At 47.8% G+C, this 27,409-nt stretch overlaps 1 protein-coding gene across 1 annotated transcript; it reads left to right on the plus strand.

Moving 5' to 3' along the window:
- The first annotated feature begins 12,274 nt into the window (after positions 1-12,274).
- On the plus strand, positions 12,275-26,177 carry LOC144178034 (TNF receptor-associated factor 3-like). Its single transcript, XM_077705569.1, has 2 exons — positions 12,275-12,626; positions 24,892-26,177. The coding sequence occupies exons 1-2, from the start codon at positions 12,342-12,344 to the stop codon at positions 25,036-25,038; spliced, it is 432 nt and encodes a 143-aa protein (XP_077561695.1). The 5' UTR covers positions 12,275-12,341; the 3' UTR covers positions 25,039-26,177.
- The last annotated feature ends 1,232 nt before the right edge of the window (positions 26,178-27,409 follow it).

The raw sequence follows: 27,409 nt of genomic DNA on the forward strand, positions 1-27,409 counted from the left end.
TGTTTGTGTCACCACTGTCATGTAATATCTAACATTAACGCCTGCGAAGTTTTAATTTTGTTTTGGTTTATATGTCATGATTGAGGGGGCAAAGATGACGTGTCTTAGTAGAGCCAGAGGCCGACGAAAAGGAAGACGAAGAGAAGGCAAATTTCCCGCGAAGAGAGCGGACTAATGATGAGGTGACGCGATGGAGGCACGTGGCGAATTAACCAATGTGGTGGTGACCCGTGCGGCGGACACGGGCAGAACGAATGGAAGAGTGCCGCGACGGCCGGGCAAAGCTATTTAATCCCGGGGCACTGGCCGAGAGAGAGAGAGAGATCAGAAGAACGCCACAGCAGGAAGTTCAGGTGGCACGAGTCCGAGGAACAAGCCGGGGGTACGAGGCCACGCCATCGACCAGAGCCACGTCAGCCTGGGCCGGAGTGGACCGACGTTGCATCGGCTCCTACTTCCGCGTCGTACCACCAACGTGCGCTTTGGTGGTCCCTGCGGCGACGGTCGGGCGTCTGCGTACAGCGAGCACGCACCGTCAACTAACGCCTTGGCGATCCCCACGCGGCGACGTTCCCGGAGTTCCCGGTGCTACCTGCTTCCACGGAGACGGCCCCGAGGCCAGGGGTTGCTTCCTGCTACGAGGGCTACCACGAGGAGTAGCTGAAGAGCGGTCCACCGGGTGACTACCACGCACGACTACGTTGGTACCACCACCACCGGCACCGCGGCAGCGGACAACGACGACGACCAGCGTGTCACGGCCACGCTACGGTTACGACACGTCAGCGCCGGAGACAGCGGTAGGCCCGTCCGCTAGGGACTTGATATTATATGGCCCTTATTGTTAAGATTGTTAACATGGACGTTGTATAGAGATAAACTAGGACTGGTTACATTATTAAGGACTTCATTGTAGTGACTTTTGGTTTGGTGCCTTTTCTGGGTTGTTGTTAGGAATTAGTATTTAGGAATTTATTTGGTGGAAGTCTTTGTTTGCTTTGTGTTTACTTTGCTTAGGGGTTGTAGCTGTACATAATAAATGTGTGCTGTGGTAAATATGCCAACGACTCTCCCGTGTCCATTCTTCTGAGCTGGTCGAGACGTGCCACAAGACGTGAGATTATACTATTACATTTACAGTTGAAAGCATTTTTGGTTGGAAGTTCTGTGCACATTACGTGCAATCAGCATACACTGAATCGCACGAAATATGTCCGTTCACACCTGTTAAGAGGTCACTCCCGCTGTAGCAGGAAGCCGACACAATTGATTGTAAGGCGAAAGCTTTCTTAGCGGTACCGATGGCGTCCTGTCAAAAAATTATTGCATTTCCCCATAGACCGGTTGATCGACCGGAAAGGTGTGCTAAAATCTCTAGAAACATTGCGCAGTGGTAAAACCGGGCATCAGTTGTGTCAACACGGTTACTCGAAAATCGCGAAAACGAAACGGCTCTAGATGGGACTATACACGCATCTATCATGGTAAGGATATAGGAGAGCGTAAATATATCTCATAAACCGCGCTTAAGTTGATATTTATATCGTTCGTCGGCGCGTTTACGTCGTGCGCGAAACATCGTCTCACGGGTTCCTTCTCGGTTGTAATTTGGATCCTTGAAAGTTTGACGTCCGATTGGACAAACATTTTTTAAGAAGGGGCGGGAATTTTATTTGTAGCTAAAGTATGTTTTGAAATCTGCTTTTACAGATTCATTGCTGGAACGCTCACCACGGCTGCGACGCTGCGGGTGGAGCACCTGAGATCCTGGAGCATTTCAACCATCACTGCCAGCACCACGTGGTTTCTTGTCCTAGCTGTGGTCTGGGGGTCACCCACGAAGACATCATCTCCCACCTCGATTCCAGCTCATGCCTTGTCAAGGCTGAGGACAGCAGAAAAGCCCAAGACCACTGGAGAAATGTTAGCTCAGTACCCCTAGAATCTATACAGACCTTAGAAAACATGCTAAAGGAGAATTCAGAAATGGGCCGGGCAATCTTGACAAAAATTAGCGAATTACGAGTGCTTGAAGAGACCAATGCGATTGCCATCAAAACACAGTTACGAGAACGGCAGGAGGAAAGAAAAGAAATCACTGCGGCTTTCGTTAGCATAAAAGCTAAGATTGATGCCCTCGCCGACGTACAGGCAGCGGGCAATGGGAACGTAGGGGACATGCTGCAGAAAGTAGACGCTTTGATTGGTGAAAGCAAAACAGTAGGAACAAAGAGCGGACAAGCACTGGTGAAGATGAAGGAATATTTCAACGACAAGCTCAAAAACCTTGAGGTTGCGTCGAAAGCGATCTTTCTAGACTTGCGTCGACAGTCAGAACCATTGGAATGGACTATTCCAGACTGGTCAAAAGTTAAAGAGAAAACTAGAGGTGAAAGAAAGGTGGAATATGAAGCAGAAAAAGCTAACTACTTTCATGGTTACCTTATCCTCCCAGGGGTGCGGATAGAAAATGTTGACGGCGTCGAGCGGCTTGTGCTGACATTACGGGTATGCAAGGGCGTCTACGATCACCTGTTGTCCTGGCCAATTAGAGAGACTTTTTACTTGAAGGTCGTTCAGTCTAATGGGCAATGTTTGGGACACTGTATCGAGCTGGATACAAGAAAAAACACATTTGAAGAATACAGTAAGCCCACAATGGCGCGGAACGGTTTAATGTTGTCCAATGGTGAAATCGAAGTCAGCAAAATGGAACAAGGGAACTGCATAAAAGACGACAACGTTCGAGTGAGGTTTGAAATAAAATCATGAAGTTATGGCCTGTGCTGTGCAAGTCGTATGCGGATGTTGATCTTTGCTGTCCTGGCTTCTGGTGTGTACGAAAACTGCTAGGCGATGCATGTGTTAGTTTCTGAACTACAGAACACGCTTTGTTACATTAGAAATGTTTGAAAAAATTGTAACCGAAAATAAATACTTCGTGTGTGAAACATAAGCACAATGTTTGTGCGTCGTAAAGGTTACCTTCCTTCTAACCTGTTATAAAATGCAGGTAAACAAACATTGTGCCCAATAGAAATGAGGGCGTGCAATAACGAGGTGGCAGAGGTGGAATCAACCTCATCATGTTATGAGCAGCCGACAGCGACGCAGAAAGAGATATGTATGCAATAAAGTGCATTTCTGGTGATCACTGATACAAGTCTACTCGTGACATCATTCCCTCGCAACTGACGGCTGGCATAAGAACTGGCAGAAGTTGCCGTTATTTTCGCGCCAGTCGCACTCTGGATAATTCGCAGCCACCTGGTCAAGTGGCAACGGAATCACCGAGCGTCAAAAGGCCTGGTTGAAAGCAGGACCGGCATGCGTGGTACCGTCGGGAATTTCGCAAATGGAGGAAGCGCGTTGACAAGATGAACTACGTCGTAAGCTCGGGTGTCGCGGCACATCGCTCAGCGACGCGCAATCCCGATCCCACTTAGGAGAAGGGGGTGTACGGTAAGCCAGCTGCCCATCTCGGACATTTCAACGCAGCTCATGGGGATAGAGAGGGAGCGCAGGAGCCGCCAGCAACGAACAGGATATCCCCAACTAGCGGACGCCCCACACAGGGCCAGCGTTTTCACCATGCTGCAGCATTGAGCTCGGAATTACCATTTTTTATTCCCTCCCTCCATCCCTTCCTCTTTCTTTTCATCAGTTCAGCACAAGTGGAACGCTCTTTTAGCGGAAACGATCGAGAGTGCTCCTAGTCTAAAGAGTCCTCCAAGCGGCGAGAGCCATAACACCTTCCGCCTTGTGCAATGTTGTCATCGCCAGCCATAATCATCATCTGGGATGCCAGCCAATCGTTTTCATAGCCAATCGCATCGATGGTGGAGAAGGCGGCTACGTGCCCCGGAGCGTATGTAGCCCCCAGCAGAGCCGGCGCACGTTCTTGCCGCTGAGCGAAACATGCCGGCTCCGCGGCGTCTAGTAGTTGGATAGGTGACTAATCTACTACTGTCTACACCACGTGTCCCAACCATGACGCAGAGAATATTAGAAGTATAAGAGCGAGGTCGAGTGCATTGGGCAGGCATTCGCAGATAATCAATGGCAGCCTAATGTTGTGCCTGAAGAAGAAGGTATATGACAGCTACCGGCACTCACCTACGGGGCAGAAATTTGGAGGCCCACTAAGAGGGTTCAACTTAAATTGAGGACGACTCGGCGAGCAATGAAACGGAAGATGATGGGTGTAACATTAAGTGACAAGAAGAGAGCGGAGTGGATCAGGGAACAAACGCGTGTTATGGACATATTAGTAGAAATTAAGAAGAAATGGACGTGGGCAGGGCATGTAATGCGAAGGCAAGATAACCGTTGGTCATTAAGGGTAACAGAGTGGATCCCTAGAGTAGGCAAGCGTAGCAGGGGGCGGGAGAAAGTTTTGCAGATGAGATGAAGAAGTTTGCAGGGATAAATTAGTCGCAGTTAGCACAGGACCAAGATAATTGGAGATCTATGGGAGATGATTTTGCCCTGGAGTGAGAGTAGATAGGCTGATGATGATGATGACGTATTGGCAGGGAGGCTGGTGTGGCATTCCCGATCGAAAGACGTACGGAGGCTTAGTAACGCCGAACTTGGGCGGAGAAAATCGTTCGCGTCCGTGACTGCGTGTACATAAACTCTCCACAGACGCACGGCTATGATGGAGAGGTGGGTTCTCAGCTCACGAGGTTCCCATCCGAAGTTGGCGGCACCAGTTGAGCACCGGAAAAGTGTGCGAACTCCTGGGCGGATAAAGACGAGGCCGATATTTCCGGAGTGATGTATTAGCCGAAGATTACGACTTCTAGTTCACGGCGCTTGAGTGATGTGTGCGCGCTTCGAGCTAGCTGGCAGCTTGCAGCTTCGACCTTGTCTTTTACTACTCATAAAATCAGTGATGTAATTTAAATAGCTGTATAAACCCTTCTCTGATATCTATCCCGCCCACCACGTTTGTAACTCGTCAATTGGACCACCACCCCCAAGAACGTCTTTACCGCCCAGCTGAGTTAACTGCCAAATCATGTGGGACCAGATCGCCACAGGAACCAGGCAGTGAATTGACATTGTCATAATGCACCACACACCCTCTACGAGGTCTATAAACGGCAAACTTCCGCCACGTATTACCTAGGTCTGATTCCCCGCCACATACACAAGGAATGTAACTCGACGCGCCTTCGTTTAAAAAATGTTCACATCAACTGAGCCCTGAACCCATATAGCAGCTGCTACAGCCCTGTAAAAGGGTGGAAGTGGCTCTTATTCATAATCGGCTGCATTCCCGCCAGTGTTAATCCGGTCGTAGTTCAGAGCACATATTATGAACTTGTTGAGGGGAAAAATGTGCTGCTTAGTGCCAGCATTTCAGTAAATGAGGCCAGTACAGTGAACTGTATCTTATTGGCTGCACACCCGCAACCCAGAAAGAGTGCCAGGCAAATTATGCCATAGAACGAAGCCATGCTCATTGCATGGCGTCCTGGAATAGGGAACCACTCCCACTTCTCCGGCTCCATAAAACGTTTTTTTTATCTTCTACTGGCTGATATATATCAGCATAGATTTTTAAACTTTGTGTCGCATTCTTGGTGCACTATCATTTTTCTTTCGTGTAACGCTCTGCAGCACGTAGCTGCCGGAAAAACCTATATAATACTTTTATGTATGACGATAGATGAATATAGCGAAACAATCTGCAAAAGTTCAGAGGATTGTATACTAATGCATAGAAGTCTTATGCCGCTTGACTAGAGTGAGGTTCTGTACAGCCAAATGTCGCTATGGGTAGCGAAAGACAATTGATGATATTACTCTTTTTTAGTTTTCGTTCGTTTCTTTTCGCCAATGATGTAAATATGTACCATTATAGCGACGAAGTGCCTTTACTTCAATAATGATTGTTTCTTGCCAAATAAGCAAGCAGTCCTGAAGAGTTGGCCCAGGAACGTTATTTTTATACGTATTTCCAACGCTCTTTTGCAGAATTCTGTCTTTTTATTCGTTTTTGGGGGAGATGTATACAATGCATATTTTGTATTTTGCCACATTATTTTTGTGCGAATTTTATTTATTTTTTATTTTTTTATTGTTTGATTTCCAAAATCCTGTTCCACCACTTATCCACATTTACGCTATTATAATGATTACAGGCGTTACTCCCTCCAAGTGTGCATTTTTGTGGAAATGAGGGCCGTTACATTTTTTTTATTATTTTCGCCATTCTTTGTTTGTATTTTTAACGCAATTTTCCGGACTCTTTTTTTATTATTTACGGGTTTTGGGAGTAGATGCACCAGTTGCACATTTTTGATTTTGACCACGGAGCAAGAATATTTGACAGATCATTTATGTGCAATTTTCGTTCCTCTTTTTCTTTGTTTTCGATTTTAAAAATTCTGTTTCATCAATTACCTCCATTTATATTATTAGGTTTCAGTGGTTGTTTTATCAGATGTGCGTTTTTGTGGAAATTCAGGGCGTTACACAGCGTTTTGGCCATTTTCGCCATTTCTTTTAATTCGAAACTTCTTTTTGCCAGCTGTTTCTTGCGATTTGTGGGGAGATGTATAAAAGGAGTACTCTATTTTCATCGTCGATTTTCTTCTTTATAGGGAAAGGACGGTCCTGTGGTTGATACTTTACCAAACATTGACATAATCGGTGAGAAATCTCCACTGCTGCAAAGCTGCAGCTTTGGCGCGGCTTAGGGGCAGTGTATGACATCCGAAGTCAGTCTTTCGGAAATTTGGAGCGGGATCATGCAGATCTCGGCCGAAAAAAAAAAAAAACTCGAAGGCTGGAGGATGGGGGTATTCCACATATCTCGGCTCCCAGTTTTTGGGGTAGAACATTCACTGCACTATACCCATTTTCAAACATATAATGATCTGGTATGTTGTGTTCCGGGGAGGGGGGGTGTTAGTATAGCGTTTTCATCTGCTACATTTAGAAAAGGCATATGTGCCATCGCACCTGAGTGTCACGATTCCGTGTTGCTCTGGGGAGGTATAATACTAACGGCGCCGTTTTGCAGAAATGGTTAGTGAGCTCACAAACCAAATGCTACAAGAATATTCCACTGACGGAAATACGCCTATTCATATTCAGAACAAAAAAAGTGGGAAACTTTGGTGTAATTCACAACACGTCAAAAAAGAGAACATCAATGCAATTTTTGCATAGACTTCAAGCCAAGTGGGTGCGAGCTTGTCCTCACCATCGTTCACTAGTGGACTTCGTCAGAGAAGTCCACGAGCAAAGTTCACGCCAGTTGTCCCTCACATACCCCGCCGTGGCGGCTCAGTGGCTAAGATGTTGTGCTGCTGATCCCAAGGACGCGAATTCGATTCACCGCCGCGGCGGACGCTTTCTGATCGAGGCGAAAAGCGAAAACGACCATGTGTTTGAGGTTTCGGTGCGTGTTAGAGATATCCCAGTGGTCAACCATAATCCGGAGCCTTCCATTACTGCGTGCCCCATAGCCTGTGTAGTGTCGGCGCCTCAAACCTCGTAGTGGGACAAATTAATATATATTTTTGTTAAGTCCAAGGCGTCTAAAGCCACCCCTTACACTAACTAAACGAACAAACGAAGAAAAAGAAGGAAAAAGAACAAACTGAAGCGCTGAATAACAACTCATCTTGTTACACTACAAACCACTCTCTCACCAATAAAAGTATTTCTTTTGAAGAGGTTAACCCGTTCGCGGACAACTTCAAAACTATTTTAAAGGATTGGACTTTTCAGAATTCTTCCGTCAGAATTCTAAAGCTGCAAACGCGCATCCACGTTCTATATAAAACAGGTGAAAACATTTCTTTCAAGTAAACAGAGCTTCGTACTTGTAAGAGGAAGATGACCTCAGTCCAAGGCGTCTAGAGCCACCCCTTGCACTAACTAAACGAACGAACGAAGAAAAAGAAGGAAAAAAACAAACTGAAGCGTTGAATAACAACTCTTCTTTATTGCACAAATACACACAAAAAAGAACGAGCCTGAAAATGCTTCACGCCCCTACAATGAAAAAAGAGAAACCGAACAAAATACAAAACAAAGCTGACAAAAGTAAGTGAGCTGGCGTGCGGCTTGCTACACTCCGAACCATTCTCTCGTCAACAAAAGTATTTCTTTTGAAGAGGTTAATGCGTTCGCGAACCATGTTTCTCAAACGCAAACACCTCGCAAATATCCTGCGCCGGCAGGCAGCTCCGAACTGCAAAACTATTTGAAAGGATTGGACTTTTCAGAAATTTTCCGTCGTGTATTCTGCTGCCATTCGCCGTAGTAAAGATGGGGCTCGTGCTCACGGACACAAAAGACATGTGCCACCCACCTCCACACCTACCGATGAGCAAGTATTTTGTTGCTTCGGGCACCCTCCCACGCATCCTACGCTAAGCTAAAGTGATCACGCTGTCGCCACTCTCTAGTACCGTGTACCGCCACTGTTGCCAACGGCGCCAACAGCCAACCTCGCGACCTTGCCGGATATTTGCCTACTTGCAATATAATATTAGATGCAGAGCATCTGATTCACTCGCCTTGTCCCTCCGGCGTCGTTGTCGTCGTCGTCGTCGTCGTCGTCGTCGGCGTTGTCCACCCCTCCCCCATTCCCCTCGCCGCGACAGCTGCGCTCTGCGCCGCTCACCCCCCCTCCTCTCCGATAGCGAACACTCTCTCGCGAGGGGCATTGAATTGGGTTGGATTGGCTTGGCTTGGCTTGGCTTGGCTTGGCTTGGCTTGGATTGGATTAAAGTGGATTATGTTGGATTGTGTTGCGTCATAGCCGCGGCAGACGCGCTGGGGCCGGCGCATGTGCAGTACTCTCTCTTCCGCGCTTTCCTCTCCTTCGGGCGCGCTGCGCATATACCGGTGTGCCGTTCTCCGGCGAAGCAACATCCACGCTTGGCTCAAACACCTAGAGTCCACGCCGCTTTACAAGTACGCCAACGTCGTCATCGACTGGGACCGGCTTACGCAGTCCCCTCAACGTTATGCGCGCTATAAAACGCGGTCCCTTCGCCGCTCCGCCTGTGCGTCGCATCTACACAGGGGCTCCCGCGAGGGGAGGTGGGAGTTTTTTACTGCTGCTGCAGAATTTGGTAATGATTCCATAAAAAAATGATCGTAAATATTAGCCCAGGACTCACAAACACCCGGCGGTTTGTTGTATAATTCGTGTCAATTTTTTAGTGCTCAATTTTCACAATATTACATAGCTGTGGCACATCTACCGCAACGCAAACCGACTCGAGACGAATCCAAAGTCGCTTGTTCTCAACGATCACGGATGTGCGCCTCCCGGCGTGTTTTGCGCAAATTTAAAGCTTTGTTCGTGTTGTTCGGGATTTACGTTCCTTGTGCGAGGTTTTTCAACGAGCAACAAAGGTCAGACATTGCAGTGCAGGAGGCGATACATCGAATTTATTAAAGGATAATCCATCATATGCGCCCTTCTACCGCCCACGAACATCCTTTGGGGGGTCGGTGTTGTGTATGCACTCTGCTCGCACGGTAAACAAGCCTGCGAAGTGATATGTTACCATACCTTGGCGACATTTGTCAGCAACGCTTTGGAATACGTCATAAATTCCCCACGTTGGGAGCTCACGCTGGGAGCGACGTTGTAATATATAAACAAGGTAAGTTCATTCTTTGAGAGCGCTCGTGCGCATTTCATTATGACTGACGCCGTGGAGGCCTACCTGAATGGCTATACTCGTGACTTCGTTCTTTGTCGCTATATTGTTGTGTCCTTAAACAGCCGATGTTGAAATGTCGGTTGGCAACCAGGATCGGGAGAGCCACACCCAAGATGGCTGATATTGTAGTGTCCATAAACAGTCAGTGTTGAAAAGTAGGTTGGCAACCGTTATCGAGAGAGCCACACCCAAGATGGCTGTATAGTTTTGGAATAAACGGCTGTGTTCTTCCCAGCTGAATCATGTTCGTAATACGCCCCTCCCAACACAATGGCGACGAGGATGCGTCTGAACAACGCAACAGCTGCCAAGGGAGGATTTTAACCGGAACGAAGCCGCCTCCACACAAGGACAGAATTTTGAGCTCGGCCATGCCTACTACACTACGTTGGGGAGGATGTCTACAATATCTACTGTGCGTAACCCGACACCCCAGCCGCCGCAGCTACATCTGCCATTACAGGAACCGGTACCCCTGGCACCGCAAGTTCCCTTTACTCTGCAGCCCGCCAGAAGCTTGAAACCTACTTCACGCGACGGGTGAACACCACATTCGAGATCTACCACTTCCGTCGACCTAAGCAACTAACAAGCGAATCGCTCGACACTAAAATCGACAAGATACAAGGCATATTTTCAGCAGCGCTTTCATCCGAACCAAACACGACAAAGTGAGCGAAAAGTGTATTCTACAAGAACGTAACAGCTTTACTAAAAAAGAAAAGAAAAGAAGAAAGCACGTGTGAGTGTCTGTGGGAGGAAACCAAGAAATCCTGCAAGAGAGCTACAAAGCACAACTGCACAGTATGATCATCAAGCTAGAACTCGAGACGAACACTACAAGATATGCAACAGGAATGTTGTTGGACAAGGGAAATGTACACAAGATGTTAGTTTTTTAAAGCAGTCATAAATGACTCTACCGTCCCGCATTCTACAACGTCCGCTTTAAGCCGATTCCACTCACGTTCACGTGACCATACTCAAGAGCCTCAAAGACTGCTCGTTGAAACTATTGACCATTAGGTGGGGGCACGACTTATGTATGGCATTGCGGAAGCAGAGGTACACAATGCCTCTTTTAACAAGTTTTGAATGAGCTGAATGGAATGGGAGAAGATGTTTACCGCTCCTAGGCTGGTACGCCCAGCAGGTGCGGTTCTGCAATGCCCTACATAAGTCGTGCCCCCACCTAATGGTCAATAGTTTCAACGAGTAGTCTTTGAGGCTCTCGAATTCTGGTTATTCCACGCACATACAGATATCGGTAGCGGAAGCTTCGGTCAAGAAGCATATCTCAAAACAATCTCTTCCACAAGAAACGTCATTACCCCCCTCCTAAATGTGGCGTGGTTACGTATATTCATGGCTTGTCGCACAACCTAAAAAAGAAGATCGGAGCACGTGCCAGTGTAAAAGTAGTTTTTTCTGCCCCGAAAAAACTGACCACCTTATTCAAGATGAAATCTTCAGACGCAAAAGTAAGCCGAGGATGTTCCAAGAAGCACAAAAATCTCTTCGTTTCGTGTGCAGACAATGTGGCGTACCAGATCCCTTTCTCTTGTGGTAAGCAGTATGTAGGGCAGACCGGTCGCTGTTTAAATGATAGGCTCCGCGCACATGCATGTAACGTCATGAATGGTCGCGATGGTTTCCTCGCAATGCACTGCAGCACGTGTGGCTGTAAGCCGGATTTTGGAAAAAGTTTTGTGATAGGGGAAAACAAAAGTAGGCTCACGTGCGAAATCAGCGAAGCGGAAAAAATCGGTGTAGTGCGGCCGGAATGTGTCAGCACCCCCTCCCTCGGGATTTGTGATAAAGAGTTGAAATTCCTGAGTCTATTGAATGTTCGCGCATGGCAAGTGTGTAATCTTTGGATGGTTTGAGTGTATTGCTTCACTGTTTTGGGGGAAGGAAGGAATATATATTGTTTGCTTCTCGAAATAAACTTTGTTGGAAGTTAGCGCTCGTCCTCGTCCCATCTCTTGTCTTGTCTTGTGTTTGCCTCGCGCTTAGCCTACAAGAATGCATCACCAACAAGCCCAACTTCAGACTCTCGTCAACGGCATCGGCTCCGGTTGCGCTGAGCGGGCCCACTGCGCCACAAAGCCGACACAGAATAGAAGGCTACGAACGCGCCTTATATTCTTGACTCATTCAAACTACGTCAAGAAGCTGCTGATACAACGCATTCACTACCTGCGGGTGGAACGCAATGTACATGGTGCTCTACCCACTGCGCCACAAAGCCGACACAGAATGGGAGGCTACGAACGCGCCTTATATCGTTGACTCATTCAAACTACGTCAAGAAGCTGCTGATACAACGCATTCACTACCACCAACTCCCCAAACACTAAACGTTAACGCAATACACCCACCCCCTATGCGACGCATTTACTCGAGTCCCCCTCGCGGGGAGATGGGCCCTTTTTAAACAGCTTTGTCAAGACCGCCGACTGATAATACCTTCCCCTATGAACTGCGCTGATAAAGCAAAAGCACCCAGGCATCAAGCGCCGTCAGTGCCACTTGAAGCCGCTTTTATCTTGGATTCCTGGGAACACGACAGTGCGCACTCGGCAATCTGGCAGCGCTGCAGCTGGAGTGCTTTTCGGCCTGCAAAGCTTCCTCCCCATGGCGGCGTCCGGGACGACTTACACGGTGTTCGGCTTCGACAGCCGCTTTGACGGGAGGCCCACCGTGTTTCTTGACAGCTTTCCACCGACAAAAGTGTGCAGTGCCTGTGGTCTAGTTCCGTCTACAGTGGCCCTGTTGCCGTGCCACCACGTACTCTGTCAGAGATGCTACGCCCACTGCGAGGACGGCTACAGCAGCCGATGCCTTCTGGATAAAGAAGTTCATCAAACAGAGGATGTCACATGGTCAACCTCGTCTCAAGACTACGTCCTCCGTCGTAAGGTGCGTGTTATACGGCCCTTTCGCGAACACGAGAACGTCTTTTTTAAGAGCGAATGCTCTTTATAAGCGACCCCAAACCATCCACCGCCGGCGTCGGCGGCGGCGGCGGCGTCCGCAGTGCTCCTCTATAAAGAAACAGCATCCGGCGCCAGGTTTCGATCCGCGGACTTTGCGGCCGCAGCGCGACGCTCTACCGACCAAGCTACGGACGCGACGCTGATATCGGTGTCAGAACGCGCCTTATATCTTTAACGCATTCAAACTACGTCGTCAGCGGCGTGCGTTGGCGACTCAGCGGCGTTATAGCGGCTTGATAACTGCGTGGTGTACACGTGATACTACAAACCCGATGGAAGAGATGGAAGAGAAGGCGGCGAGGCGGTGGGCTGCGGGGGCCGAGCGCAAGCGCCGCAAGCGGGCCGACAACCGTGCATTCGCACTTTCACATTCTCCCCCTCGGGGAAATGCGGGGGAATTTTTTTGGAAGTGGATACATCGCCGGCAGCAGGCAGGGAAATTTTTGCCGGCACTGTCTTCTGATTGGCTGCGCAGGCTTACGACATCGTTAGATCCCATTTTCTTCTAAATATAGATTTTTTTCTGCGTTTATATTACGTTTGTTCCTTGTAATTTTCGTTGCCTTGCTGCCTTGCTCACTGTAATTATTTATTCAGAAACTGGGTTCTTACGCGGAATTCCGTCTTCACTGTATACTCTACACCTGTCTTTATGTGTTGTTAGGTTAGGTAACGTTAGGTTGTTCAGGACGTGCCTTCACGGGTTAGGTTGAGTTAGGTTGGGTAATACTGTTTAGGGTAGATCTTGGCTTAAAATACCTATGCGGATAAATTATACAGGACAAAAAATGCATCTACGCGGGAGATAGTAAAATATAGACTGCCGACCAAAAAAAATGTGGGCACGTTGTTTACACAGTCGCGACCTGCAAAATATCGTGTTTGTTGTTCGAACACTTTTCACTAAACACAATACAGCTGACACAATATCTGGGACAGCTAAATTGCCAGCTGCTGGCATAATCTCTTGGACCGGTGAAATGCAGGCTTCCGGCGCAATATCCACACCCCCCTTTTTTTTTCATTTCATTCTTGGTGTTCGCCCCATACGTCGCTGGGTTAGGGGATAATCTGTAATCAATCGCAAATAACAAAACTGAAATGCCGCTTCCTTTCTCAGAAAGTTTGGAAGGTTGAACAATAGCCGAGGTTTCCGCTTTAAAGTGAAAAGACAGCCCTTTATAAACGCGCGAAGTACGTACATCCGCGCCAATAACATTGCGCATGACATGGAATGTGCCTCGAAAACGTGAGTTCAGCCACCTAGAACTTGAGTTTCAACATAATTCTACAACATGTTTTTCCAGCAGTGTCGTTATCTTGCTTCAGGTGTCTCATGTGGTCAGTTAAAAAGAACTTAAAGCATTTTTTTCTTTTTTCTTTTGAAAGTTGGGCATCTGAAAGTTTCAGAACGTTTTAGTGTGTGGCCTACTGTTAGGGGACACGCTTGATAAAGAAGCGACGCCGGTCATTAGTTTTGAGGCGTTTTTTATGCTCTGTCGCAGCTGAGCATCCTGTTATCTACTTAACATTCTGGAGCCAAGCCCGAAGCAGACCGATTGCTGGTAACATGGTGCCCTTCAACGATCACCCTGCTCAGTGGCGACGCAGCGTTAAAAGGCACCTTAAAATAAACGACCGCCGTCGCTACTTAATCAAGCATTTCCCATAAATGTAGGCCATGCTTTCAAATGCTCTCGAGAAAGTGCGCATGCGCGCAGCTTCCTGACCTTGCAGCCAGATGGTGGAGCATGCGTTGGAAGCTGTGCGCTCCGTTGTTCGCATTTATTTTAATTCCCCCTGTACACGTCTTTGTATTCTTGGCAAGCCATTATTTTCAGATATGTTAAGGATTACCTTACCGTATAACCTATCACGTCTCGTGTGATGAGTTTCTTTTTTAAAGTTAGAGCCTTTTTAGTTTTAATTTTGAAAGTTACGTATATTTAATAAGATGGGCCAGGTCAGTTTTACTCCGTACATTTCTTTTTATTCTAAGCAAGCCATTATTTTCAGACATGTTAGAAATATGCTTCGGTATAACGCTTCACTTACAAGTTGTTCGCAATTGCAGACACCAACGCGAGCGTCACAGCAAGCAACAACTTAACCTTGTTTTGTGATCTAACAACTTTTTAAAATTCCTCGAATGTTCTGGTGTAAATTTTGTCTTCATAGAAATTCTCCATAGAACATGTTACCGTTTGCCGTGCGCAAAGCACCAAAGTGATAACCAACTGTAGCCGCCAAAAGCAGCCCATGAACCGCGCTTACTTTATCCGGTTTTTTTTTTCTGGCAAAGTTGCCAGAAGCAAAACTGATTTAAGGAAGCACCTCACTTGTCTTTCTGGCTGTCACCTGGAAACGAAAAAAGTTCCATAAATAAGAGACGAAACAACCAACGAAACAATAAAAAAAATTCACAGCATATCCACGGGGTGAATGATGAGGAGTGGGCGAAGCTCCTGAGGGGAAATCATCGGTAAAACCGTGACTCTTCAGTGAAAGTTCGCCCACTACATCTGTGTCCGAACGTAACGTCTAGAAAGTCTCGCTTAAACCGCGCGTCCGCACCTTGGGGCTGAGCTCGCCTGATGCGTTTTGCAGACGCCTCACGAGCTCTCACTGCGTCGGGGTCTGCCTGCCGATACGCGCGCTTTCTCGCCGCTTCCCGTTCTCTGACGTTTTGGAGATCCTCTTCGCGCCGCAGCCGTGCCGCTTCGCGTACGGCAGGGTCCTCGCGCCGTTGCCGTGACGCTTGGGCCTCTCGTTCTCGAACGCTGGGGTCTTGGCGGCGTCGTCGCGCAGCCAGACGACACGCTTCGGCCTCCCGCTCTCGTACGGCAGGATCTTGGCGGCGGCGTCGCGCAGCTTCACGGAGCGCTTCTGCCTCGCGGGCTCGCACATCTGCAGCCTTATCCATCGGGCGACTCCGAGCGCGCGCCAACAGCGAACGGATTTTATTAAAACGCTCCCCGCCATCTAGTAAACAATCCAAGAACTAAACTAGAGGTAGCCACGCCATCTAGTAAACGATCCAAGCGCATCTTTTCATCATATACAAGTACCGCCATCTAGTAAACAATCCAAGAACTAAACTAGAGGTAGCCACGCCATCTAGTAAACAATCCAAGAACTAAACTAGAGGTGGCTACATACATACGTCGAGGATGGACAGACCTACGCCCTAAGGAGCTTCGCCCCTAAAAACGCTCATGTACACCCGGCAGCAAAATAAGGCGGGGCACGCGAGCGCGTAGCAAAATGCATCGCCGCGACATCGTGACGTTGAACTTCTGGTGTCGAGACATCCATGTGCGCGTGCGCATCCAACCACGCGTCCTGCCCTGTCTTTTCTTCCATTTGAAGCAGCAAAGCTGATCACGTTTAGCGTTTCGCCATAGGGGTCACTTTCTCAGTCAACATGCCTCGCCTGCACACGATTCGGCGGCGAACGGCGAGGGTGAAGTGTGCGTTACTCGCTCTGCCATTCTCTGTCCCGATCCAACCGATAACATGTCTCGCCCGTCTAGGTGACGCACTTGTGGCGCATATATCCCACCACGTCTTTGTAATTTTTGCGTACAACATGCAGTTCGTTGGTAACTATAAGTGAGCACACCGAAACGGAAAGGAATTTGAGAAATAGATTATTTGAATAAAGTGTGACGAGAAGTCACGTTGCACAACTACTAAAGCAATTATTGGTGAAAAACGCGAGCAGAGATCGCCAGGGTCGTGGGTTTGACAAAAAACAAAGAACAAAAATAGTAATAGGTTTCAACACGCGTTGAAATGATTGACACAGACCGAGGCAAGTTTCGCGTTTATAAAGTGAAACAAACGCTATCGCCTTCTAACTAAGACATCTTAATCTCGTTGGAATGCGTCCTTTATCAGAGCCGGGCAGATGAAGCAAAGCATGCTTCACCCTCAGCGTTCGCCGCCGAAGCGTGTGCTGCGAGACCTGTTGGTCATAAAAAGTTACCTCTAGCGCCAAGCGCTCAATGGTAACAGCTCTGCCGCTTGAAGCTAAAGAAAAGACGGGGTATCATACAGGGGTTGGACGTGCACGCGCACATCGGTGTCTCGACACCAGAAGTGCAACGTCAGATGGCGCGGCAATGCATTTTGCCACACGCTCGCAGGCCCCGCCTTATTTTGCCACCGCGTGTACATGCCTGTTTGACCTCTCGTAGGGTCAGTCTGAAATACCAAAGGCAAAGAGGCTTTTGAAACCTAGTGACGTTGTTCTGTTGTCCTGGGTTGCTGCATCCTGAAGTGTGCTGGTGTCTTAAGGGTGTACGGAAAGGATGTGCAAGGGAGACCGTAGAGAGTGCTCATTTCCACTGTTTTACATGCCGCTTAAAGGGCCCCTGAGATGGGGGTTTTTGGGGGGTCGATGGTATCGGAGCGCAACGGCTATTTCTTGAACTAATCGTGACGTGTTTGTGCGCTCTTGATTTAATCAATTTTTTACGAGCGTAAAAACATCAGAAAGCTACAAAAAACATCTTTTGTGTGTGTGTGCTTTTACACAGTCACACATATTTATTTTATACCGCAGCGTAAAACACTTACACACCGGGCCAAACCGGGCTTGACGCTCCTCCGTTCTCGGCGGAAGGATACAGTGAGCGCAGGAGCAACGACGCTTGCAGCCAGCGTGATCGCTCAGCGCTCCGTGTCTGGTGTTAGAGTATCATCAGTTTTCTTTGCATTTGCTTTCTTGGACGCTGTACCCGAAAGGATTCTTTGCACCATCTGTGTTTCGAGCGGAGCCTCGACGTTGTTTCAGAGGTGGTAACGAACGGCGCGCCAAGGGAGCGCCGCGCCGACGACGAAGGCGGAGCGCCGCACGCAGCGCTTGGACGACGCCGGGCACTGCTCGTGATCACGAGGCGCACGCTCAAGTGCGCTGACGCGGGCTGAATAAATCAGTTCAAGCCCAAACGCTGTCGCAGCTGATTCTCTGCGGTGGTCGCGACAAGGGCAAGAGCATGCTCATCCCGTAACGACAACTGCCAAAGAGTTTCATTTCATTGCTTCCCATCAAGTCATGATCGCAGGAAAGTGTGGTTTGCTGCACCGGCCTTCTGAATGAACCTGTTGCCTAGTGTCCTTAGCGCGCTTTACCGTTTACCGTGTTAAATGAAGCAAGAGTAGCCGTTTGCCGCTGAAAACGAAAGGATTGCACTCTGCGGTTTCTGCATTCCGGCTTACCGGCTCTGCCGAGTAGCGACATCTGGCGAATTTGTCTCAAAGCAAATGACACAAACGTTTGTTGCCAAGAACTGTTCGCTTACACTTGAAATGGCTCGAATCTTGGACGTCTTAGATTGAACTCTCACAATACAATAATTATTTTTTAAAAGAGCCGTATACTTCTACTGTAGAGCTTAAAAAATTGAAAACATGACGTTGACGCCGCCATCTAGTGGGAACAATTAGGACCAAGTATTGCATTAACCAGAATTCACGCTACCGCTAAATACTTCGATATAAAATGAGTAAGATATACAGTCGAACACGGATATATCGAACACGGGTATATCGAATTATTGTCTATATCGAACTCATAAATTATCCCCTTGAAAATTCTGTGTAAAAGTATAGGAATTCGTACGTTTATATCGAACCGTATTTTTCCCGACATTGGGTATATCGAACGCCGCGCGAGCTGGAAGGTGCTCTTCGGCGGTCGCTGCACCCCCGATTGAGGTTGAGGAGGACGTGGAGGAAAGACTGGCTCGCGGAACTAATTCCCCCTACCGGAACGAATTCGCACTTGCCCAGTCGGGCCCCGCTACCGGCGGCCGTAGCTTTAGCGGACGGAGCCCGGTATGCTAAATCTCTTTAGGCACACAAGCCCGAACGCTCGGAAAATGTGACAATGCGAGGTAGGGATGCCCCGACTGCGCACGTCCCTTTTTTTTCGGCTGCGTACGTTCCTCGGCTTGCCGAAAAAGAGATTTTTTTTCTCTCTCTCTCTGGGTCTCTCTTCCCCCGATGTCGTCTCGGGAAAGGGCAGAGGGAACGAAGGCGCTGGCGTCCTCCTCCTTCTTTTGCATTTTGCTGCTGTTGCTGCTGTTTGGCGAGTTGTCCCGCACCTTTCGGAGATCACTGTTTCTCTCAGAGATGACCATCGCGAGCGCTTTGTTAGAGTCCGTTCAGAGAGCCTTGGAATTGTTACCTTCAAAGTTATTGTGGTACGTGCGTGCTGTTCCTCTTTTGCGTGCGTATTGTGCATGGTGTGCGAAGGCGAAGCGTACTGCTGGAATTTTCCAGTTGTGCAGCCTCGAGAAGATAGAGACCAGCGTCTTTAATTTCATTTCCTGAACGAAGAAGCAGGACAAGATCAGCGATTTTTTTTCACGGAAATAAAGCGTCCTGTTGCGTCGTGAGTGCGGAATTAGTTGTCATTCTTGAACGAACCGATCGGTGAGTGATCGTCCGCCATAGGTGAGGTCTCAGAGCCCATATTTTTTTATATCGAATTTTTCATATATCGAACTAATTCGCGATCCCCTTGGAGTTCGATATATCCGTGTTCGACTGTATTGTAATGATTGCGCAGTTACCTATATTACCTTGCCCAAGACGATTTTGAAAGCATAAAAGAGCTATGCTAGTTCATAAAGTCATCTGAACCATTGGAAGCGTAGGAAGCTGGAGTAGGGGCGGAAATTTTGCTCGCTCATTCTAAAAAAAAATGTCATTTATCGTGCTCCTGATCATCATTTAGCAAGAATGTAGTAAACAACATTAACTAAGATTGCTTGCATGAAGCGCCGAGCACAGCGCATTTGCTGTGCCGTAAAGTTCTGGAAGAACGCCCACCCAAATTTAAGTACAGTAATATCAAGTGAAAAATACGAGATGGGCGAAATTTCGGGTCAAGCGCGGAAAGGACGAATAAGTGACCGCATCTACACATGAAGAGATGATTCGGGTTTGTTTTGTTCACTCATCGGCGCTAAAGCCATGGATTTTACGGGGTGGGCGCGCGTCTTTCAGTAAATTGAATATTTCACCCGTAAAAGGGGGTGGGCGATGTTTCGGGGGAGGGCGTTCACTCGGAACTTTCCGGTAATCTAATCAAAACGCGAGCGTACATTTCACCGGCGCAGGGATTCTAGCCACCTTAGCAGGGGGCTCGCTACTACAGTCGGTAGAAATTCTAGCCTCTGTATCGCTATGTAGCGACGCTAAAAATAAGTTACCGTTCACGGAAACTCTCGCGCATGCAAGGTCGACTTCCGCAATCACCAGTATCTCCTGCTCAAAGTCTCAAAAAAAAAAAAAAACAGTATCTCCTGCTCAAAAAAAAAAAAAAAGACGTCGTCGTCTTATGTCGACCCACTCGCTGAAGTAACCATGGTAACGACGACGCTCTAAACCAAACCGCCGCCGTCAGAAATCGCGGACATTCCGGCGGCCAACCATGAAATGAGTGCTTCGCCTTGGACGAGGTCGGACTATGTCGTCATCGCAAGCCGCCGAGCCAACAAATAGTTCTGTCTCGTCGGGGTAATAACTTTTGTTAGCGTGAGCGAATATGCTTACTATTTTGGGACTTGTTTCTACAAGAACTATAGAGTAGTTTTCTGACACAAACAAAAACACTTTGAAATCCATCTCAGGCCCCCTTTAAATGGAATGACTGTGCGGAAATGATGGCACGTGAAGAAAGCAACCAAGAAGGATGTTTGCCTTTTATCCTCAGTTGCCCTCCTGACGTGTATCCAAAAAACAAGCGCTAGTCCTGTGTGGTCTCTACTTTTGGCCTGTCCTTACCGCGCTACTTAACCATGTTTCACAGTTAGAACCAACTAGCCCACATTTACGCATTGACAAGTTTACAAATTGAACGCAAAATGTGAAAAAGTAATGGTAGTATAGCTTACGTGTGAGTTCGCCCTTTTTTACATGGAATACTTTTCAAAACTCGTATGCTTTTTAACAGCGGAGATGTTTAAGCTTGCGTTCAATATCAGCAAAGTAGACGAGAGGAAAATACTAGCCCGATAAGGGCGAGTGGAAGTGAGGAGGGGACAAGGAGCCGACGAGCATGTCTGTCGCGGCGCAGATGATGGGGTGGGAAGTTGTACCAGCCGTCGCTCAAAACTTGGTGCAGCAAAGTGGAGAGGAGGAAAATGCTAGTGAGGAGGGTATCGCGAAGGGAAGTGGCGAGAAGGAAGGAGCTACCGAGCTGGTGTGGGTAGTGCGCGCCTCAAGAAAAACATTATTGCAGTTCCACGGAACGTGATTGATTCATGATCGGGTTTAACGCGCCGACGCAACGCAGGCGATGAGCCGCACCGTAGTGGAGGGCTCCGGATTAATTTTGACCGCCTGGGGAGCTTTAACGTGCGCCTAAATCTCGTAAACACGGGCGTTTTTGCTTTTCGCCTCCACCAAAAAAGCGGCCGCCGCGGCTGGGAACCGAAGTCCACCGAACGTGAAAGTTACCAAGTGTAAAGCAGTGACTAGTTTCAGTATGAGCCAGGTGTTAATACTGAGAGTAGCCAAGGGAGGGCGGCGCAACCCGGGAAAAAGACCTCTAAAGAGGAACTGGATTGTGTTTTCATTAATTTGATGCAATGATTGAATTCATGACTTTTCCTGTATTTTGTATTGCGTACTTATTTGCGCCATAACAACGATAGCCTCCGGGGCAACGGCGGAGCGCCAAGATCACCGGCAATAATTTGCCTACGATAACGTGTGCCTCTGTCAGCTGTGCCTCTGTGGTTTGACATCGGCTTCGCGACGCGAGCGACCCAGATTTGATCCAGGCCAGGCGAACGGTGGTCTTTTCGAAGCCTCATTTTGACTGCATGACGCCGCGTGACAACGGTGACTAGAAACCATGACCCCGGACGAGCGACGATTACAGGCCGCGAAAGTGCTCCGCATTTAAAACGTTACGGTGGTCTGACTTGAATCTGTGTCTCTCGTTGTGAAACCGCCGTTTATACGATTGCGCTATAATAGCATTCGTGGCGTTCAACCTTTCCGTTGGGTTCATAGCTAAGGCGTTGCCTGGCGTCGGTCGGAGCTTGGTGCAGTTAATGGAGAGGAGGAGAATGTTATGCCACGACGTGGCAAAGTTGGCCGGAGGCAGGGAGCTGACGAGGAGGTGTGGGGGGTGCGCGTCGCGGCGCAGCTGTTTGGGGATTGGCTGCCCCTAGTGATGACGTAAGCTTCGGCTTGCAGGTGTTCTAGTTTAGAGAGACAGCACACGGCTGGCGCTGTCAGTGGCCTATCTACCGATAAGATGGGCTGAGCGAAGAAAAGGGAAGTCACGGTGAGTGAAGGCCACCAGCACTTTTTTTCTTCAGTCTTCGCATCTCAATTGAGAAGGTGGCCGAATTTTTAATTCCGGCTTTTTTACGATCTCGATTTGTAGAGCATTGCCTCATACTTTCAGACATGAAAATAGCGCATTACAGAGGGTAATACCAGAAGCGCGACAAAGAGGAGGCGATCTGCTCCTAGCCGCTATTCTTTGTAACAGAGAAGCTGTTTAAGCGTTCTTCGCCGTAGCGGATCGTTATTACAAAACTACCGTCATCGGCGAAGTGGTGAGGGGAAAATGCTAGGCCAACAAGAGTGCGGGGAAAGTGGCGAGGAGGCGAGCAGCCTACGAGCAGGTGTTACGAGTGGGCGCCTTAAGAAAATAATGTGGTTAGGGAAGTCCCGGGAATCGAATCGGGGACCTTTATGCCGTGAAACCTTCAACCTAACCACTGGACCACCCCAAGTGCATGAGGGGTACGGGGCTGGCAGCGGCGGGGAACAATAACATGTGCAGCCCATTGGAAAGAAAACATGTGGTTGATGCCTGTTTCATAGGAATCGGTAAAATACGAAAGCTAGTGCCTTAATGGGAGCATTTAAATGTTTGTTGTGCATCCATATGTACTTGCACATCGCTATTTATATTACGTCGCTATGGCACTGTTAGACGCATCAACGTTAGAGACTGGATTGCACGCGCCGGAACATTGCGTAAATCCGACTGAAACCACAGCACCTTGCAAACCGAACCAAAACCGAAAGCCGTAAGTGGCGGAGGAAGCCCGAATTCACCCGCGTCCCGCGTACGGGAAGACTCTGGCATAGATGCGCCAACTGTCGGCGCTCATTGGCATCGTGATGAACTACTTCGCTTCGCCCCTGCTACACGGTAGCACCATTCGAATGATGAGGTAGTGGGAAAGGAATAACGCGTGTTTGTAAACGTACTTGCGCTTGAATTCATAGCGCTAAGTACTTCCCGTTATGGAGAGAGAGTTCGGGGCTCGAATCCGGGTGGAGTCCCGTCATGGGAACATTCTCTGGCAATGTCATTTCCGTGACGTATACGACGCCGGTGAGACCTTGGTGTACCCGGGCATAAAACACTTCGCGTTAAAAATGGCTGTAAGCCAACTGGAAAGAAAAAAGACACTATGAAACCGGCGTCTATCCGGTTGCACCATCGCATCATTTGGTGCGCACAAATTTTACTTTGTGCTCGTACAGGCAGCGTTGGCTTTGGAATTTGGTTGAGTTTAGGTGGACTGTGGCTTCGAAATTTGACCGTCAGAATTTTCGACTTTAGGAGGGTGGATTGTGAACTTTTATTTAACTCAGTTTGCTTGGAGAAAGCTTTGTTTTTTAACCATCTTTCTCCTAAAGAGCCATGATGACAAATTGCAATTTTTATTCATTCAAAATTATTGCCTCGTTAGAAACATGCTGACACCACTTTTAACACAAGCTTCCCTCAAATAAGATGTATAATTAGGAAAAAAAAGGGAATGGTCATGCAACCCACTTGCTCATTTCCCGTAACAGAACCTATGATTTCATACCAGCCAGCGCTGCGATTAGCGGAGGCCAGAAAAAGCAAACGCAAATTAGGCACAACTAATAAGCTTGCCGAACATGCTATTTGCGCTGAAATTTAGGGCACATTATTTTTTTATATCAGTAAGAATGGTGGGACAAACAGGGGAAGTTACGAAAGCACACGTAAACAGAGGTACCGATGCGTACTGCTGTTGGTACTGCGCGCACTGTTTCGTTTAGATGCACAGCCCTACGGGGCTTTGGGGATGTATCAGACGACACTGGCCGGTTGACGCAAGCGACGATGTCTGACGTAACCGTATTTGTCGAGCGAGCACTGTGTTTCACGAAACGATTACTGTCTCCATGAGCAAAAAGAGCCAGGTTTAAATACGTCCACAAACAAACTAAATGCCGAAAACGGCTTGCCGCGGTGTGGTGGCGCCATCTAGGTTGACTAACACTAATCAAGTCTCCGCTCCCACGGCCGGACACGACTCGGGAGGAGGAGAGTCGAGTGCGGCCGTGCCGCTCCACACCAAGTTTAGCTGAAAAACCTGCTCTTGTGTCATTGCAAACATCGTTCAAACACACGTTTTGGTGGAGAATCAAAATTTTAGCTGAAATTGATTATTTCGCAGTGAATAAAGAATCTTTTGCTTCCGGAATAGCACTGGGGGCACTATAGAACATTAAGTCTTTCGAATAAAACCTAATTTTATTTTGTCTTCATGGCTCCTTTAATGAATGGACAGGTGCCAAATTAGCCAAGTCAAACCTTGTGAAGACCACCAGCTCCCCTGTTTCCCCAGTATGTGGACCTGAATTCCGCAGGGGGCCGAGTTTCTATTCCCTAACGAGGTATTCTCACTAAACAAGCCTTTTGTGTAACTATGTAAATCTGTGTACAATATTAGGCATGGTGCTAGCTTTCCCATTTCTGGACCTTATATCACGGTTTACGCGCATTAACCAAAGGATTGATTTATTGTAGGGTTTAACGCGCCGACGCAACGCAGGCAATGAGGCGCGCCGTAGTGGAGGGCTCCGGATTGATTTTGACCACCTGGGGATCTTTATCGTGCGCCGAAATCTCGTACACACGTGGGTTTTTTTTTTCGCCTCCATCAGAAAACCGGCCGCCGCGGCCGGGAATCGAACCCGCTACCTCGTGCTCAGCAGCGCAACGCCTTAGCCACTGAGCCACCGCGGCGGGCGCATTCACCAAAAGAAAATGTTGAATAAAATATTACTGCCCGTCCATTGTAATACCTACGTAAACAGGACGACGTTTTCTGTGGCATTCCATTGAGAGCTTGGTTCAACTTTTTCCTGGTTTTCTCCCGCAGATCCGGTGCTGGAACTCAAGTAACGGCTGCGTCGCGGTGGGCCCGGCGTCTGAGATCTTGGAGCACTTTTCTGACGGCTGTGAATACCAGGCTGCCACATGCGGCCGCTGCAAAAAAAGCTGCGGAAGGATATGTGCGACCACCTAGAAGCAGATAATTGCCGCTCTTTTGAGGATCATACCGACAGGAGTGACATTGCGATTGGTGAAGCAACAGCCACCCTGGTTTCGCAAGAGGTTGCTAACCAACTCGATCAGAAACTGTCCTCAATGCACATGAGGTTTAAAGATACTCTCGAAGGCATCGGGGGTGCAATACAAAGGGCCGTTGAAGCTCGTATGGGAGAATGTCTTGAGTCTTTAGACAACGCACTAAAGGAGAGCGCGCTTGAAAGGCAGGCGGCATTAGCAAATAGTGCAAAAGTTCAGGATGGCTTACTTAAAGACGTGTTGGATGATGTAAAAGCAGGTTTTGATGAGGTGAAACAATCACTTTGCACTTGCGCCAAATTTGCGAGTGATGCGTCGGTTACCTGCTTAGGCATCAAACGTGAAGTGGAAGCAATAGCCATTTCCACGGCGGCAGAGGAGAGGCAAATTGGCAATAAATGGGAAAACATTCAGAAGATGGCGCGACAGTTCGAAGAGAAGGAGCAATCCAGCAAGGAGAACCTAAAGCGCTTGGAGGATGAAGTCTCCGAGAAGTTCAGTCTTCTCGTGAACGGCTGCAAAGCTATTCTCCAGAACACTCTTCGGATCTCCGAGCCCATGCAATGGACCATTGAGGTCTGGTCAACACATAAAAACAAAGCCGCGTCTACTGGAGAAACGGATATTCTTGCCGAATGTCCGAAATACTTCTACGGGTATTATGTTCATCCCGGGGTACAGATAAGAACAAAAGACAAAAAACAGAGACTCCATCTTACGTATCAAATATGCAAAGGAGACTTCGACCAGGTTTTAAATTGGCCATTTAAACACACTTTGTATTTAAAACTGTTTGACTCAAGCGGAAAGGAGTTCCCAAAAGACGTATTTGTAAACGCTGGCCTCAGGGCCAGTCCGGATAAAGAAAGACCCACAACCAGAGGTTTACGGATGGGGAGCACAGAGTGTTTAGACGTCCAGGATATTGATGAAAGTGGGTTCATCACGAACGACAGCCTTTCTGTAAGGTTTGAAGTGAGGGCCGTTGACTAATTGGAACATATTCTTGCATTGTTTTTTCTTGTTTCAAAGAATTGGTTTTGTGTGTACGTAAGCTTCGTGAATAAAGTAGAGTATTTGGAGCCTCTGGAATGTTGTACAATGCTTTACGATAAAATGTTGTTATGAGGAACCCTTTCAACAGCTTCATTGTGTTGGCACGTTTTCAAAGTGCAAACTGTTGGATAGGAAGCGAGGCTAGGAATATCACGGTTTTTTTCGCTGCTGATTGTCAAATGGCCGCTTTTTTGTGTCAGAACACTGCAATATTACCTAACAATTTACGCGAACCAACCCAAAGACGTGTAAACTGCTAAATGAATACTTTAGTTGACTTCCTTTTTATAAATGGCTTTCCTGACTTGGCCGAGTTTCTAGTAGAGCATCGTATGCAGTATCGTATAGAGTACCTAAGCTTGCACACTAAACATGAATACTCCGGATACCTACTAAATAACTTATCCTGTAGCGCACTACGTATATATGCGTGGTATTATTTACTCCACTAGACGGGAGTGGTTCGTAGATGTAGCTGAGAAGAGTTTTTCCGGACATTTATTTAGGCGCCTTATTACATGTAGTGCTCCGTGGAGGCGCAGAGTTTTCCCAGACATCTAGCAGATTATTCTTTGCTATTCAGAACGCCGCTGCAAGAGGGTGTTTTTTTAAACATCTGGCGGAAAACCGCATTTCCGGGAAAGCTCCGCCTCGGAAAGGAGTGTTTCGAAGCTTGTAGAGAAGTGTTTAGTGTTTTTGAAGAACCCTCCTGAACAGCGTAGCATCGAGACATAGAAAGTACAACACAAATTTATCGCATCGGCCCAGCCGCTGTACGGGTACTTGCACTGTAGAAATATGAAATAAACCATGGCACAAACAATTCATCACGCATTTCAATGAATGTAGGCAAAACTATCTCCTTTCAAAAGTAAATAACCTAACACTAAAACATATTAGTGGAGCACCAATACATACGGAGAAAAACACGAAGTCCCACCAATATATTGTCGCGTACTATAAACACGCAGATGCTGAGCCGGGGTCCTTGAAGGAGACGACCGGGTCGCGTGTTTCCAAACGCTTCGCTGCACAGTGCACGCACGTGACATGTGAGATGTCACTGCGCGCGCTATTCTTTTAGGCTCCTGCTAAAACAAACCGGCCGTTCTGGCTCTGTAGCCTTGACGTAGAGCACTCAGCGCTGGCGCTGACGGCTTGGGTTCGAGCCCCAGCAGGTCTATCTCGTGGGTTATTTTTTTTTAATTGCGTATATTTTCCTAAATATAATTTTTTTTAAACTCAAATCTACG

Source organism: Haemaphysalis longicornis, unplaced genomic scaffold, assembly GCF_048455015.1.
Source record: "Haemaphysalis longicornis isolate Haplotype H1 unplaced genomic scaffold, Haemaphysalis longicornis Haplotype H1 scaffold_39, whole genome shotgun sequence".
Lineage (NCBI taxonomy): Eukaryota > Metazoa > Arthropoda > Arachnida > Ixodida > Ixodidae > Haemaphysalis > Haemaphysalis longicornis.